The sequence below is a fragment of the Aotus nancymaae genome, unplaced genomic scaffold (assembly GCF_030222135.1).
Source record: "Aotus nancymaae isolate 86718 unplaced genomic scaffold, 86718_ANA_hifiasm-v0.15.2.pri h1tg000057l, whole genome shotgun sequence".
Classification (NCBI taxonomy): Eukaryota; Metazoa; Chordata; class Mammalia; order Primates; family Aotidae; genus Aotus; species Aotus nancymaae.
Window position 1 is genome coordinate 16,577,528 of NW_026988471.1, and position 15,884 is coordinate 16,593,411.

The window sequence follows — 15,884 nt, forward strand, 5'->3', positions numbered from 1 at the left end:
ATGTGTTCAATGCCAGTATATGAATGTAACACATTTTTAAAATATCTTATCCTATAACTGCTGAATATATTTATTCATTTTAAGAGTTTTCTGTAGATTCCTTGAGATTTTTTATGTAGATAAAGAGCAAATGGATTATCTACATAATCTGCAGAGACAGTTTTTGTGTGTGGTTTTCCTTTCCAAACTCTATACCTTCTGTTTCTTTTCTCTGATTTATTTGCACTGCTATATTTCCCAGAACTATGTTGAATAAGTGATAAATGCAAACATCTTTGTCTTGTTCCTGATCTTTGAGGAAAAGTATCCCATGTTTCACCATTAAGAATAACGTTAGTTGTCAGTTTTTTTCTGTGGATGCTCTCAACATGTTGAGGAAGTTCCAGTCTATTCTTATTTTTCTGAGAGTTTTAGTCATGAACAGATGTTGAATTTTATCAAATACTTTTGCTGCACTGAGTGATATAATCATGTGATTTTTCTTCTTTAGCCTGTAACATGGTGAATCACAATGATTGACTGTTGGATACTGAATCAGGTTTGTATGCCTAAAATGAACCCTTTAATCATGGCATATAATTATTTTTACACATAGTTGGCTCTTCCTTCTGTGGGTTCTGCAGATGGGAATACACAGGGCAGATTACAAGGGACTTCAGCATCAGAGAATTTTGGTATGAAGGTGAGTCCTGTGAACCAATCCTTCTTGGATATCAAGGAACAACTACCTTGCTGAATTCTCCTTGCTAATATTTTGTACAGTACTTCTGCAACCACATCTATTAGGTATACTGGTAAATAGTTTGTTTTTTGGGGGGTCGTTCTTTGTCTGGTTTTGGTCAAGATCACACAATGAAAAGTGTTCTCTTCTATTTTCTGGAAAAGACCATGTAGGTTCATGTTAATTCTTTAAATGTTTGGAACAATTCTCCAGTGAAACCAGCTGGGCCTGTAGATTTCTTTTTTAGGAGTTTAAAAACAGGAATTAAATTTCCTTAGTAGTTATAGAGCTATTCAAATGATCTATTCCATACTGGGTAAGTTGTGGTAATTTTCCCCACAAGGATTGGTTCACTTCACCTAACTTGTCAAATTTATGTGTGTAGAGTTGCTAACTTTATTTCCTTACCCTTTAGATGATGCAGGGTCTGTGGATACCCCTATTTCATTCCTGATATTGGTAATTTGTGTCTTTTCTCTTTTTGCATTTGTTGGTTTTACTAAAAGTTTGTCAATTTTATTCACCTTTCTAAACATCCAGTTCCTTGATCATTTTCTCTATTAATTTTTCTAGTAATTAACATAAGCTTCAAAATTAGCCAGAACAGATTTTATCTCAACTTTTAAAAACTCATATTGCTTTTTCTTGATTTTAAGTTATCACAGAATGTGATATATAAACAAGACAAGAAAAACATGTCAATCAAAAGTATAATTTTGTAATTGTTCACTTACCAAAGTAGAAGTACCGTTAGTGAAAGAAGCCGTACATTCATCTTCATCACCATCTTTATCAAAATCCTCCAATTCTTCTTGTCTTGGTCTTTTGGCATTTTTAGGAGGGGAGAAATTTTCTTCCTTTCTTTTGGCCATCAGGTCTGAACAAATATTTATAGTCACAATGAAGTAAATCAAGTTCTATATATATATTAAACTTAACAAAATAAATCTAACAAAGCTAATTAAACTCTAAGTACTATGTCCATCCATTTCTACCTTAAAAATTAAAGTAAATGAATCTTGCATGCTGCATTGAGGAAGAGGGACATGAGTCAAAAAATGCTGGAAAAGGCAAGGAAACAGATTTTCCCCTAAAGCCTCTAAAACAGAACATAGCCCAACTGACATTTGGATTTTAGACCAGTGAGACCTCTGTTGGACTTCTAATCCACAGAAGCATAAGATAATAAATTTGTGTTGCTTTAACACCTGCATATTTTATACTAGTTGATTTTACTTGAGGTTTTCATAGCTAAGATTTTATTAATAGAGCCTATCTAAATGTTGTGACTACTAAACTCACAAAAGGTAAAACATTTTGTAAAATTGTGGTTTCTAGTTTTCTAAATCTATTCATAGAGATGGCATGGTGACTCCTAAAATTATTCCAAAGCAATCTCCAATTTTTACAAGTTATAATTAGATAAAACTTTTAATTTTTAAATTGTTTTTCCAAAGAATCATATTTTGAAGCACACTGCCTAGCACCAGTAGTTTAACTCTTCCCTAAAAAAAGTCCAGGCTGATTGTCTATTTTTTTGCCAATATACTATAAAATTTAGTCCTAGAAAATTAACATATTTAAATTACACATTATTTTGCTAAACATATGAATACTGAATCTCCAGTCAAAGCTGATAGTTTGTGATTTAAATTAAACTTTATGACCTCTTTGATTGCTGCTTTCATTCTTTTCTTTAGAAGACCTAAAATGATAGGTTTCTAATTTAACTGTTTGCTAAAAGGAGAGAAAAATCTCTAACATAATCAAAAATTTCTAAGATATAAGAATATGAGGAACAGTTCTAGGCTCAATGTATTTAAGACCCGCAAGTATTAAACCACAGCAAACATCTCTGTACCATGTATATACCTGGCTCCCCTACCCATGCAAGCAAAATCCGAGTGGGTAGCCTGGACTACCCTAGTGAGGCTATAAGGTGGCATCTCAGCACCCTAACTGGGGTAGAGTCAAAGAAGGCTAAGTAGGCAAGTAGGAAGCCATGATAATAGTGTCAGTGGAGACCACATAGAGAGCCTACATTTCCACCCACACAGGAAGTATTAGGGTGTTATTTACTCCTTCTCCTAGTTGGCTGGTGTCAAAGGAGGCCTAGTGGAAACTCAGGACTTTTGCCATTGCCCAGAGGTGAGAAGGCCACTCCCACCACAGTGTCACTGGAAACCATATGGGAAACTGAAACTGCCACACAGCCCTAACAGTCACTGTCGCTAAGGAAAGAGCTCTGATTAAGCTCTAGATCTTAGTCTCTGTGTCCACAGTCCAATATGGAGGGAAGCAGTTCTCAAAGGCTGTAATCTGTTAAAAAGTACAAAGCACTTCAAAGAGCTTTTGCTTATGTCTATCAATATTTACTATATTAGAAATTAAAACTAAGCAACTTTTTTCTTTCTTTTTTTTGAGATGGAGTCTTGCTCTGTCTCCCAGGTTGGAGTGCAGTGACAGGATGTCAGCTCACTGCAACCTCCACCTCTCAGGTTCAAGCAACTCTCCTGCCTCAGCCTCCCAAGTAACTGGGATTACAGGTGCATGCCACCATGCCCAGCTAATTTTTGTATTTTTAGTAGACATGGGGTTTCGCCATGTTGGCCAGGCTGGTCTCAAACTCCTGACCTCAGGTGATCCGCCCACCTCAGCCTCCCAAAGTGCTGGGATTAAAGGCGTGAGTCACCGAGCCCAACCAAAACTGAGCAACTTTTAAAATAAGGTACACACAAGTATATATTCTATCAGTCAGAGCAATGACATCTCACATGTCATGTAACCTCTGGAAAACTCCACTGTACACTCAAGAGTGAAAAGGGCTAATAACATCTTACTATAATTATTAAGACAGTTTTGGCCTCGTAGATCCCTTACAAGAGTCCCATAGATTGCCAGACCACATTTTACAAAGTGCAGCTACAGGGGGATACTAAGAGCAAGTCCATGATACAGTGTCATAAATTATAAGGCACAGCTACCAAGAAATAAAGTTAGAGCAGTAGGGTAGAAACAGACCACAGAAGGACTTGTAGACTCCTCATATTTAAAGTAGTCCAAGGTCTGGCAAGCAAGCTCTATATCTCCTGGGAAGATATCCAGATACTGTATATCCAGAATCTCAGGCCCCACTCTAGACCAGCTGAATGAGTATCTTTACTTTAATAAGACTTAAGGTGATTCATAAGCACATTAAAGTTTGAGTTGAATTGTTATGTAAACCATGAAAAAGAACTGGGACTTTATCCTATTCTGAAGGCAATGAAGAACCTTATATATTATGATGTCAAATACCATTCAAAGAGTGTACTACTTATCATCCAAAGAAAGACATTTAACCTAAACAAATGCCTTTCAAGACAGTATTACCATTACAGTTACATATATGTAATATTCAGCTTCATTTTTACAAACTATTTAATGTTTATTTTGAAACTGTTATAGAAATAAAAAGTTCAAAATCAAACATATTTTTCAAAACATTTAGTAAGAATCAACATAGGTCAGTTTCAGTTTATTAAATTCCTTGAGATACTACCAATTTTTCCACACTTTCTTCTCTGCTAACCACCCTCTATTACCTTCCCAGTCAATGAGCAGTAATTTATTATAGAAGAGCAAAGAGAAAGCATTACTTTTTAGTGTCCCCAACATTTAATGCCCTTTTAGAAACTGTTTTTATTAATGCCTAATACATGATCATGCAGTTAGCAGACACTCAGACATTAGCTAACAATGCACTAGGGAAAATGTGATGCGCTTCTCACAAGGAATGTGAGATTCTGTACAGAAGACAGTACACCCAAATACTACATGATGACCATGGTTTTTATTTGCTGAGCATGTTTTTTATTTGCTAAGCATGACCTGAGATTTGCAGTTTGCTATTAGGTTGCCAAGGTAACTGGTATCTAACAGACACTGAAGGATCCTACCTTTTAAAATAGGAATCACTTCGTAATTTAATGATGATGAATTTTCAAACACAGATTTGAACATTCAGAGCATTAGATACAGATTAAAATAGTAAAATTGTTTCCAAAAGGCTAAAGAGACATATTTATCGATGAAAAGAAAAATATTGTAAATATTCTGGAATAAAAAAAGGAGGAAAAAGCTTGCTCTGTGATTTTCAATTTATCCATAAAGCTCATCATAGTTTTGAATATTTATTTATTTATAATTTAAAAAAGGAGAATTAAGGAAAACTACATTTCTCCCTTACAGGAAGAAGCAGGGACAATGAAGATCATCAATAAAATATTAAGTTCAAGAAGAAAAATTAATGGCCGGATGCAGTGGCTCATACCTGTAATCCCAACACTTTGAGAGGCCGAGGCGGACAGATCACAAGATTAAGAGTTTGAGACCAGCCTTGCCAATATGGTGAAACCCCATCTCTACTAAAAATACAAAAAATTAGCCGGCCATGGTGGTGCGTACCTATAGCCCCAGGTACTCGGGAGGCGGAGGCAGAAGAATCACTTGAACCCAGAGGCAGAAGTTGCAGTGAGCAGAGATAGCGCCACTGCACTCCATCCTGGGCGACAGAGCAAGACTCCAACTCAAAAAATAAAAATAAAAATGAAGAAAAATTAATAACCAAGAGTTCATTATAGCATGTAGATACATAAGAAATTTGATAGAGATCATATGCATTTTAACAGAATTCTAACTTTTAATTTTTATTAAGTATCTAATAATTCATACTCCCCATTATTACCAAATTAGGGACTAAAAGTAGTGACAGACATAACAGAATTAGAATTACCTAATAGAAAACAGTGTTACTATTTTTTTTAAAAGGCAAAATTACTGCTACTTCTGAATGTGCCCTGGACTGTGTTTACCTCATCCTCAATTCTACTCCACCTACCACAACAGATATTTATTCCACAGTAAACAACCTCATTTTTAATGTGCTTAATTACACTGTTTGGAATACATCATGAAATCATATGAGACTAACTACACAATAAATAGTATAAATACTTAAGTGAAAAAATTCATGTATCTATCCATTCAAAATTTCAGGATCAGCAAAACTGGGAAGTATAAAGCCCAACATTTCAGTTAATAAAATCTGAACAGATTTGTGTTTTGAAAACATCCCTATGGCTCAATATAGAAGACAGATAAAACTGAAAGTAAGAATGGCAGGAGAAGAGATCAGTTTCTAAAGGATGGGGTGCTAAACAAAAGCAGTGGTAATCAGAGACAAAGGGAAGAGATAAAAACCAAGAGATTTAAAAGACGGAGTAAAATTGGTGAGTACAAATGGGTGAGTAGAATTAACATTTGTTGAATAACTATATACTTAGCTTTTGAGATGAAAACTTTCTATTTCCTTTGATCCTCAACATCTCTATGAGATAAATATTGCCCTTATTTTTGCAAAAGGAGAGATTGAGTCACAAGTAAACGACTTGAATTTATGTAGCTACAACTTAGTTCTAACATACAAAGGCTTCTATGGCTCTAACATAACAGAGCCCTGATCCAAATCCAGGTTTGTCAAAACCCAGTTAAACCTTTTTTTTTTTTTTTTTTTTTTTTTTTTGAGGCGGAGTTTCGCTCTTGATACCCAGGCTGGAGTGCAATGGCGCGATCTCGGCTCACCGCAACCTCCGCCTCCTGGGTTCAGGCAATTCTCCTGCCTCAGCCTCCTGAGTAGCTGGGATTACAGGCTTGAGCCACCGCGCCCGGCCCAGTTAAACCTTTTTAATGCCCAGGTTCCTACTGGCAAGTTTGACAATTTAATCATTCATAGACAGTGAAATTGGCTATTAATTTGTCCTTTATCTTGTCTATCCTTCATTAAACTTAAAAAAAGATTCTATTATTGGCTGGGCATGGTGGCTCATGCCTGTAATCCCAGTGCTTTGGGAGGTGGGCTCAGGAGTTCGAGACCAGCCTGGACAACATGGTGAAACCCCATCTTAACTAAAAAAACAAAAAAATTAGCTGGGCTTGGTGGCGCACGCCTGTAATCCCAGCTTCTACGGAGGCTGAGGCGGGAGAATCACTTGAACCCAGGATGTGGAGGTTGCAGTGAGCTGAGATCGTGTCACTGCCCTCTAGCCTGAGTGACAAGGGTGAAACGCCATCTCAAAAAAAAAAAAAGATTCTATTATCATGTGTCCCTCTAATGTTACTATTAAAGTCAATCAAAACTAAAACTTGGGGTGTGCTTTATAAAATTTCATTTTGTGTTTCATCTTCACACTTAATATTAAATGCCATTATAAATTGATGAATCAGGTTAGGCAAGGAAGGAGGATAAAATATTTATTTTATTTGAAAACACTGAGTTTGGGCTGGGCACAGTGGCTCATGCCTGTAATCCCAGCACTTTGGGAGGCCAAGACAGTGGAGGAGGTTGGGGGAATCACCTGAGGTCAGGAGTTTGAGACTAGCTTGAACAACATGGTGAAACCCTGTCTCTACTAAAAATACAAAATTAGCCAAGTGTGGTGGCACATGCCTGTAATCCCAGCTACTTGGGAGGCTGAAGCAGAATTGCTTGAATCGAGGAGGCGGAGGTTGCAGTGAGCCAAGATTGCACTATTGCACTCCAACCTGGGCAACAAGAGGGAAACTTTGTCTCAAAAAAAAACAGAAAGAAAACACTGAGTTTGAAGTGCTCCTAAGGTATTGCGATAACAAGGCCAGTCAGTGGTAAAGAATACACTGCAATAAAGAAGGATTTGGGAGTGGAGCTAAGAAAGCTACCAGAAGTTTGAATTTAGTGACCAAGAAAAGCATCCTCAGTGAGAAAAGATGTAACTTATTTAGTGAATCAAAAATGTGTAAGCGACTACACTTGATCCTCAGTCAGCTGGACTATGGTTGTGTATATAGAACTGTGGCATTTAATTATGTCTTAAATATAATGCAAGCTAGCATGGTAAAATTTTGAGTTACTAATTCCTAGAAGTAAGCCAAGTACTGCTTTGATTATTTTTCCTAAATTTGGTCTAAAAATGACAGTCAAGATTTAGGTAGGTCTCATACACAGTTCTACAGATTCAGTAAAATACACTCAGTAAAATAAACCTTCGGGGAATAAAACTTGTTTTTCACTGTAATACCTTTAACATGATATTTGTACTTTTTTCAATACTAAGTGCTTTATACGGATTGAAGACAGACGCCAATATGTAACTACATAACTTTCTCCTCCTCTGTCTCCACATATTTAAGAATCCTGTCAGCCAGGTACAGTCAATCCCTCCAAATTGGTTCCAAAACGAGAGACCCTCTCTCTCACTCCGATACGAAAATCCACAGATGCTCATGTCCCTTATATGAAACGTTGTCCTATGTGCGTATAACCTCCCCACATCCTCCCCACATAAAATTATCTCTAGATTACTTATATAACCTAATATAATGTAAATGCTATGTGAATAGTTGTTGTATTGTTTAGGGAATAATGAAGAGAACAAAAAAGTCTGTGCAACCATCGACTTTTTTTCCTCTGTAATAGTTTCAATCCCTTGATTGAGTCTACAGATACAGGGGATGCACTGATAACTGTGTTATTCCTTCCAACTTACAGAAGAAGAACTGAAACTAAAGAGGTGGTACCAACCTGCTCAGAGTCACACAACTCTGGTTCTTTGTGATATAAATACGTTTTTAAGCAATATACTAGTGGTCTCCAACCGTTTTGTACTTGCACCCATTAAGGAAAATTTGAAATACACATTCCAACATAAAATACTCTTACGTTTCACGTAGAAATCAAATGAAATAAAGTAAACCTTAATAGAAGTTCTAATATGCTCCCTCCCCACCCACACAGTCATGGAACTGCAAGCCATTGCATATGCTATTGTACACTTTAAAATATCACACAGCAACCATCTAAAAGGGAATTTGGGTTTTTCTTCACATATTTAAGAATCCTGTCAGCTAGGTACAGTCATCCCTCAGAATTAGTTCCAAAATGAATTTGGGTTTTTCTTTTCCTTACTATATATTACTGAGAAGTTTGCCTTTAAAACACTGCCTTTTAATCTCCTACTCATGAAATATGCAGAGTAATAAGCGCTCACAAAACTTCTGTCTTGAGGGCTTAAATACCAGACGATTGCTCTGAGACTTCTCACAGTATTACCTCAAACCCTATTGGTCCCACAACCCTTTCTCTACCCTAGAGTCCTGTTTTCCGAAATTTCCAATTGGGATTCTTCCCCGGTTCATTTCCATAAGATTAGGGAAAAGAAATGCCATCAATAAACCTTTAAACACATGTTAATTTTTCTAGATAATAGTTTGCCTTTTGGTAAAACTGGGCTTTCATGACAAATCCGATTTTAGTGATCTTTGTATACACCCTTTAAATACACCAGTTGCCGCCTTCGAAGTATCATCAGATACTCCAGTTATTCGCCACGGCCCCAGGGAGTCTAGGGACGACCGTCTGGGAGAGAGCGGCCCCGCGCCGACGCCAAGTTTCCCGTGACTCAGGAGACCGGTGCCGCCTCTGAGAGCGCCCGAAGATCCCACCGGGCGCCCGACCCGCCCGAGGGATGGACACCTCCCGCCCGGGCCCGCAAGGACCACCGTGGACACTGCCGCAGCCCAGCTGACCCTGCCTCTCCCAGGTGGCTAGGGGTCGCCAGCCAAGGGGGCAGCCGGTGGAGGACGAACCCCAGGGCAAGGGAAAGCGACAGCGCGCGTCTTCACCGTACCGCCAACAAGTCGAAGTCTCCCAAAGGAACCTGATCGGCGGGACTGTCGTGGAACGACCGGACGCTAAGGCAACCCTGCGGGCGTATCGACCTCGGCTAACCGCTGCTGACCAGCCGGGAAGCGCGCGCCTGCTGCAGAGGAAGGTTGGAGCCCCGGCGCTCCGGCGCCCAACGCGGGACTGACCGCGCCTGCGCAGTTCCGAGGTTTTGCGTAGCTAGAGCCTGAGAGGCCGGAAGTGCCCCTTGGTGGGTTGGGGGACGCTGGTAGGCACGCGCGGCTCGCAGCGGCCGAGCGAGGGGGAGGCGGGTGATTTGCCTAAGAGAAAGGGCAGATAACTGGGCGCCCCCGGCAACAGGTCCACGCATGCGTCCTCTGGGTCGGTTGGTAGCCGGGAAGGAAAAGCCGAGCGGGCCCCAGTAGGGGGAAAGGGGACGGTCACTTCCCGGAAGAGGCGGGGCCGCGCCGGTTGGCGCCGGATTCGAAACGCTTCCTGGTGCTCCCGGGCCTGGCGGCTGAGTCTCGGACACTAGTCTTTGGGTAAAGAAAGAGGACTTTTTCTTTTCGAGAAAATTCAGAAATTTGTTAGGATTCAGGCTAAACTGGTAAATGACGAAGGGGCTTCTTCCAGAGCTGAGGAGGAAGGGTTGTCCGGGTAAGTCCCGCGGGACTCGGAGAGACGGTGCCGCCCCGGTTCTCCAACTGGTTCCTTTGACAATCTGGGTTAGGGACGAGCTCTTTGTTCGTTGCTCCTCCGAAAACATTTTCAGTGACTCCCTTTGAATAAAGTAGAAAATCCGAACCGAGCCTCCAGGCCGCGACCTGGCCCCTGCTTCCTCTCGCGCGGGCCCTGCGGGTCACCCCGCCCCGGGAAAGCTGCATGTTCGCCAGCCGCTCGCGCTCGGCCGAAGCTGCAGCGTCCAGTGGTGCTACCCCCGGGCACGCGGTGGGGATAACTCCCACGCCTCGCTCAAGGGCATTCCGGGCGAGCCCTCCCCGGTCCCCATAGGCACACTTGAATGTTCCGTTTTCCGTGTTAACGTTGTATTTTGGATATAGTTATGTTACAGTAATTACCTTAAGGCATTGTAGTTGTTTTACGATCTTTCTTTCCTCCTTTGGTAACCTAGAGTGTAAACCCCCTAAATAAACGTCAGAAGTGATGAAGTCTTACTTCCTTGGTTTAGGTTTCAGCGCCCTTCTCTACCCCACACTACCCTTTCAGTCTTTACACAACCCTTCCCATGAATATGCAGACCTAGCTGGTAACCTACTTTTCATACTCCCTCTTTTAGGTGGGGAAAATAATGCATTGACTGCCACCTCACCCCACCTCCAAATTGATGTTGAAATTCTGGCTTCCAGTAATGGAATTCTTTCCATCAAAGTCACCTTTTATTTTTAAAAGTAATCGCACATATATTTCTATTGTGGCTCTTGCCATGGATCAACGAAAAATATGACAGTCAAAATAGACCAAAACATCTGGCCTGTTGTAACCAATGGGAAACACAGTTGAGAGGTCCCTACTTACCTGTCACTTCCTTCAGGAACCGTTGTTCCTTGATTCCTAAGACTAAGTGGAGGACCTTTTTTTCTATATACAACTATAGCTTGCCTTCTTACCTTTTATGCCTTTTTTTCTGCAGTCTCACCCTACTAAGGTCTTTAAATACAGAGCTTGATCTTCTTCCATTATTGTTTCTCCAGCACCTATAAGCATTCCTGTTAAATAGTAGACCTTTAATAAGTATTAATGATAAGGATGAATTATGTTATGTCTCAGCGTTTAGGCTAAATTCATATGAAAATAAAATTGAAAAAATAATTTTAAAGAACAGCATAAATTACTGAGATGTGGTAAATCCCTTAAAATATAATCTTGCACTGAAATAGATTTCACCATTTACCAATCTTTATATGAATTTATAGTCATCTAAATGGGAATTGGGAAATTTAAGCATTTTCTGCTTTTTTAAAGTAAATGTTCTTCCTAATGTTTTTCTTAAAGCTGAAGTAAATTGCAAAACTGTTGCTTTAATAAAGTGTGTATTTTTGCATCAATTAAGCCACTGACCTCTTTTTATGTTCTTTAAATTTGATTCATTAGTGGAATTAACAAGGTTCTGTGTTTTTGTCACCTCATTCAGTTTTATAATTAACCAATAAAAGCTTATTAGCTTTTAAGGAAGTTTTAGGAACTTAAATTGATTTATGGGCACCATATGGTTACATCAAAGGACTTGTTTTTGTTTTAACTGGAAGTGGATTCTTAAATCCTTTCTTTAAGATGGAAATTTATGTTCTTTTATACCAAGCAATAATTTCTGAAATTGAGTGATTTTTTTTTTTTTTTTATTCCATGCTACCAGTTGGTCATGAGATTCAAATGCTAGATACTAGGTTACAGATCTTAGAATCTTGTAATTCATCTGGTTTAATACCTCTCATTTTGTAGAAAGGTTAAATGTCTTCCCTAGGTCATACAGCTAATTAGTGGTATATATTCAAGACTCAAATCCTAGGCTTTCTATCCCAAGTCCATTGCTTATAAAGTTGTTTGCTATGTATTCTGACTTTGTTGATTCAAACAAGCTAAATAAATTTAAGCCATTAATAGGTTATAAAGTTATCTGCTGTATGTTGTTCTGACTTCATTGATTCATGTAAGTAGACTTGTGTGACAACTAATTCTTAAAAAATTATGAAGATGTTAGGAGACTTTTTTTGATAGGTAATATATATATTGATTGTATGAACAGATTGACATCAATATAATTATTTGTTATAAAAGATTTGAGTGGGAAATCACCAAATCCCACACCAAAAAAGTTTTAAATTTTACCGTATTAAAAAAATAAAAAGCAAGATGAAATTATACATAGTTCTTGGTATTTTAAATTTTTATTTATTTTTATAGAAATGCAGTCTTAACCATTTTGCCAGGTTGGTCTCGAACTCCTGGCCTCAAGTGATCCACCTGCCTTGGCCTCCCAAAGTGCTGTGATTATAGGCATGAGCTACCATGCCTGGCCGGTGTACTATCTTTACATTTTACTTAATGCTGAACCATTTTCAAGTAACCTCATCACAATGATTATGACCTCATGCAAGAACCATCTATTCTATCCTTCAGTGTAGTTGTACTTTACTATCTTAAAAGCTGTTACATTCTGTGCTTCTTTGGAATGTTTTATGCTTTTACAGTCTTAACCATTGCTTAATATCACTTCAGAGGAGCAGCTGGCGCAAAGAACATATGATAAGGAATGGAAAACAGTTGATGATGGAAACAGATTTTGGGTTAATCACATTCTTAAAATATGATGTTCTTTTTAATAAAATGTACATTTCACATAATTTTCCTCTTTCGGAATTAACCATGATCAGTCATTCTTTAAACCAGGTTTGTTTCTGACAAAAGTAATGAAATAATAAAAACTAAGTTCTAACTGTAGTAATCGTGTAATATTAAAGATACTATTTATGGGATTAATTAAAAGCCCTCTTTATCTTGCTTAGGGGTTTCCAATAATCGAATCAGTGCTGGATTTTTTTTTTTTAGATATGACTGCCCCCAGTTAATAATATTATTTCATTAAAAGCTTTACAAAATGATCGTAATATACTTGAAATACTTAGAGAACTGCAGTTTATATAAGCAAGAATCTACCTTATTGCTGTTTCATTTTTTTTTACCATAACCCTCAGAAGGAATACAGTTGACATCACAGTCCTATATATAAATATGTGTTTATGTGTGGCATCATAAACATCACTGCACTAGGTGGCAATCTTCATTACTATTTATTTGTATATGTGTAGTCAACTTACAAAAGGAAACGTTAGAGACAGGATAAGAATGTTGAACCTTAAAACTGGGAGTTGCCAGAGAAAATATGTGCCCTGGCCAATTCCGCAGGACTACCCAGTCTGAAGGAAACCAGAAAATGTGAATCTCTCTTCCTTCAAAACGCTATGCTGAAGTAGTATTTAATATTCAAGTACTTGTAAATTATCAGAACAATACTTTTTAATTTCACCCATGAATTCTATTTAAATTTGTCACTTAATACTTATCTAAGAAGCAAACCATCTAACAAGAAATAGGGTCACTTTTTAACTGTTTTCTAATTTGAAAAGTAATACAGGCATATGGTATTTTAAAAATGAAACAGCACAAAGGGATATGTTTTAAAAAGTGGCTCTTGCCATATCTGAACTGTAATCATCCCTAACATATAACCTATTTCATACCTGTTTTCATTTTAAAACTTGGATCAGTTTTTTTATCAGTACATATATTTCTATCCTACTGATTTATTTGCCATATCATCTAATTTAGTTTGAATGTTCCATAATTTAATTTACTTAATTAGTCCTCTGTTGAGAGACCTGGCTCTTCTCAGGGTCTTACTATTATAAACAATGCTACAGTGAATATTGCTATTTATAAATCCGTACATACCACATAATACATCTTAAGTTCCTGGAAGAGGTATTGCTAAACCAGAAGATAACTTGCATTTAAAATTTTGACTTCTAGGGTCAGGGTCACATTTAAATGAAATTAGAACAAAGGAATTGCATAATTTTCTTCAATAGCAATCTATTCCAGTATCCACCCCAAGTCACAAAGGAAAGTAAAACTATCAAGAACTTCCTTCTCAAACTTTGAGTTTTATGTGTTCTGGTGGGTTAATAATTTGTCTCATTTCTCTTTATTATAGTGCCTTCGAGAATATATGTACCCCACTCTTTTTTCAGATTATCCACAACTTTTCACAGTAACTGAATCTATGCCACAATGGTATATTCAACTAGTGGGGCTTCAGGATGTGAAATAAACAATATTAGTACTGGGCCACCGTTACTACCAAATGCTTTCTTTGCCTTTAAGTCCGGGTATTTTTATCTGTAAAGTGACATCCATAGTTGTCATTGTACACTTCATGGAAATAAGTATACAGAATAATACTCATGGTGGGGCTAAGTGCAGTGGCTTATGCCTGAAATCCCAGCACTTTGGGAGGCTGAGGCAGGCAGATTACTTGAACCTGGGAGGCAGAGGTTGCAGTGAGCTGAGACTGCGTCACTGCACTCCAGCCAGGGTGACAGAGCGAGACCCTGTCTCAAATAATAATAATAATGATAATACTCATGGCAGCACTGACGACACTGTAAAATTAAGATTCAGAAAAACAGGATAAGTCACAGACAGCAACCCTTCCAGCATTTATTTTGTTTGCACCTATGTGCAATTTGAGAAAATTTACTTTTAGAACAGACTCTGTTAAAGGGACAGACAATACATTATTGTTTATTCAGAAGGTTTCTGCATAAAGGTGATATAGTCTTTTGACTTTGTGTATTCTTGTCCTACCTTGTCCTAATAATCTGAGCTGTGTTTGTATAGTCAGGTTGCATTTTCATTGCACATGCTACATAATTTTTACCAAATATTAACAAATGGAAAGAAAAGCAAATATAGATGTGTAATAAGGAAAAGCTGGCCTATAGAAAATACCAAAGCAGATAACAGTAGCAGAGTTTAAACCAATTTTGTTTTTAAAATGTCATGTACATGAAAAAATATTTAACTTTAGTTTTCTTTGGGTGGTTAAAAGTTATAAGTGATTAAAAGTTTTTTTTTTCTTTTTCTAATATGAACATTATGTGACCTTGCAGTTTAAAAAGCCAATGCCCTTTTAAGAAAGGTATGTCCATATTTCTCCAACTTCATTTTCTGTCTCTTGTTTCATCTCCCCTCACTTTTCTAAGTTTTCCTTCATTAACCCCATTTTTCTTTAGTTCATTTGTTTGCATGCTTCCTTGCTTTTGTTTTTTGTTTCTCCTGGTTATGATAGAGAATTAGTCTCATTCTCTAAGTATGTAAATCAAAGATTGAATTTTCACATAGGCAAAAATGATTTACAGCATCCTTGCATTTTCTACCCATCTCTGCATTTGTTAGCTCTTGTTTTTAGCTGGGAAAAAGGCAGTTACCATTTTAACGTTTCAGGTGTTCTTGATTCATTTTGAAAAGCTGACTAATGAAAGCAGGAGAATCCTCTATGAATTATCCTGAACTGGCTTATAATATATTGTTTGAATTCCTGTTAATGAGCTGCTGTTTCTTTAACAAAGTGTGTTTCACATAGCAGATAATCACCAGAATGGGAGTGAATGATTTGTGGCAAATTTTGGAGCCTGTTAAGCAACACATCCCCTTGCATAATATTGGTGGGCAAACTCTTGCAGTTGATCTGAGTCTCTGGGTGTGTGAGGCACAGACAGTCAAAAAAATGATGGGCAGCGTCATGAAGCCCCACCTCAGGTATAGTAAAAGGTCTTAGAGTATAAATGTATGATGTATTAACAGTCTTAGTGTCTTGATTTTTGTTTCACCTTTTTTTCTTTTGTTGTTGTTACTCATTTACATTTTGAGATTTCAAGATCTATT

General features: G+C 37.8%; 2 protein-coding genes across 8 annotated transcripts in view; one reads left to right on the top strand and one right to left on the bottom strand.

The window, feature by feature from the left end:
• SMC6 (structural maintenance of chromosomes 6) overlaps window positions 1–9,608 on the bottom strand; it is an 87,253-nt gene extending 77,645 nt beyond the window's left edge. For 2 of the 4 annotated variants that reach the window (XM_021669006.2, XM_064363870.1), the window contains exons 1-2: window positions 9,424–9,555; window positions 1,456–1,598 (exon numbers count right to left, since the gene is read on the bottom strand). In XM_021669006.2, the coding sequence (XP_021524681.2) occupies window positions 1,456–1,593 (138 nt within the window). In that variant the 5' untranslated portion in view covers window positions 1,594–1,598; window positions 9,424–9,555. Of the gene's footprint in view, window positions 1–1,455; window positions 1,599–9,423 lie in introns of all 4 variants that reach the window. The other 2 variants (XM_021669005.2, XM_021669007.2) reach the window with 2 other exon arrangements.
• Window positions 9,609–9,917: 309 nt separating this feature from the next.
• Window positions 9,918–15,884, top strand: part of GEN1 (GEN1 Holliday junction 5' flap endonuclease) — a 31,810-nt gene continuing 25,843 nt past the window's right edge. For 2 of the 4 annotated variants that reach the window (XM_012438842.3, XM_064363871.1), the window contains exons 1-2: window positions 9,918–10,076; window positions 15,586–15,758. In XM_012438842.3, coding sequence (XP_012294265.1) covers window positions 15,598–15,758 — 161 coding nt within the window. In that variant the 5' untranslated portion in view covers window positions 9,918–10,076; window positions 15,586–15,597. Of the gene's footprint in view, window positions 10,077–15,117; window positions 15,139–15,582; window positions 15,759–15,884 lie in introns of those variants that run through there. The other 2 variants (XM_012438843.3, XM_012438844.3) reach the window with 2 other exon arrangements.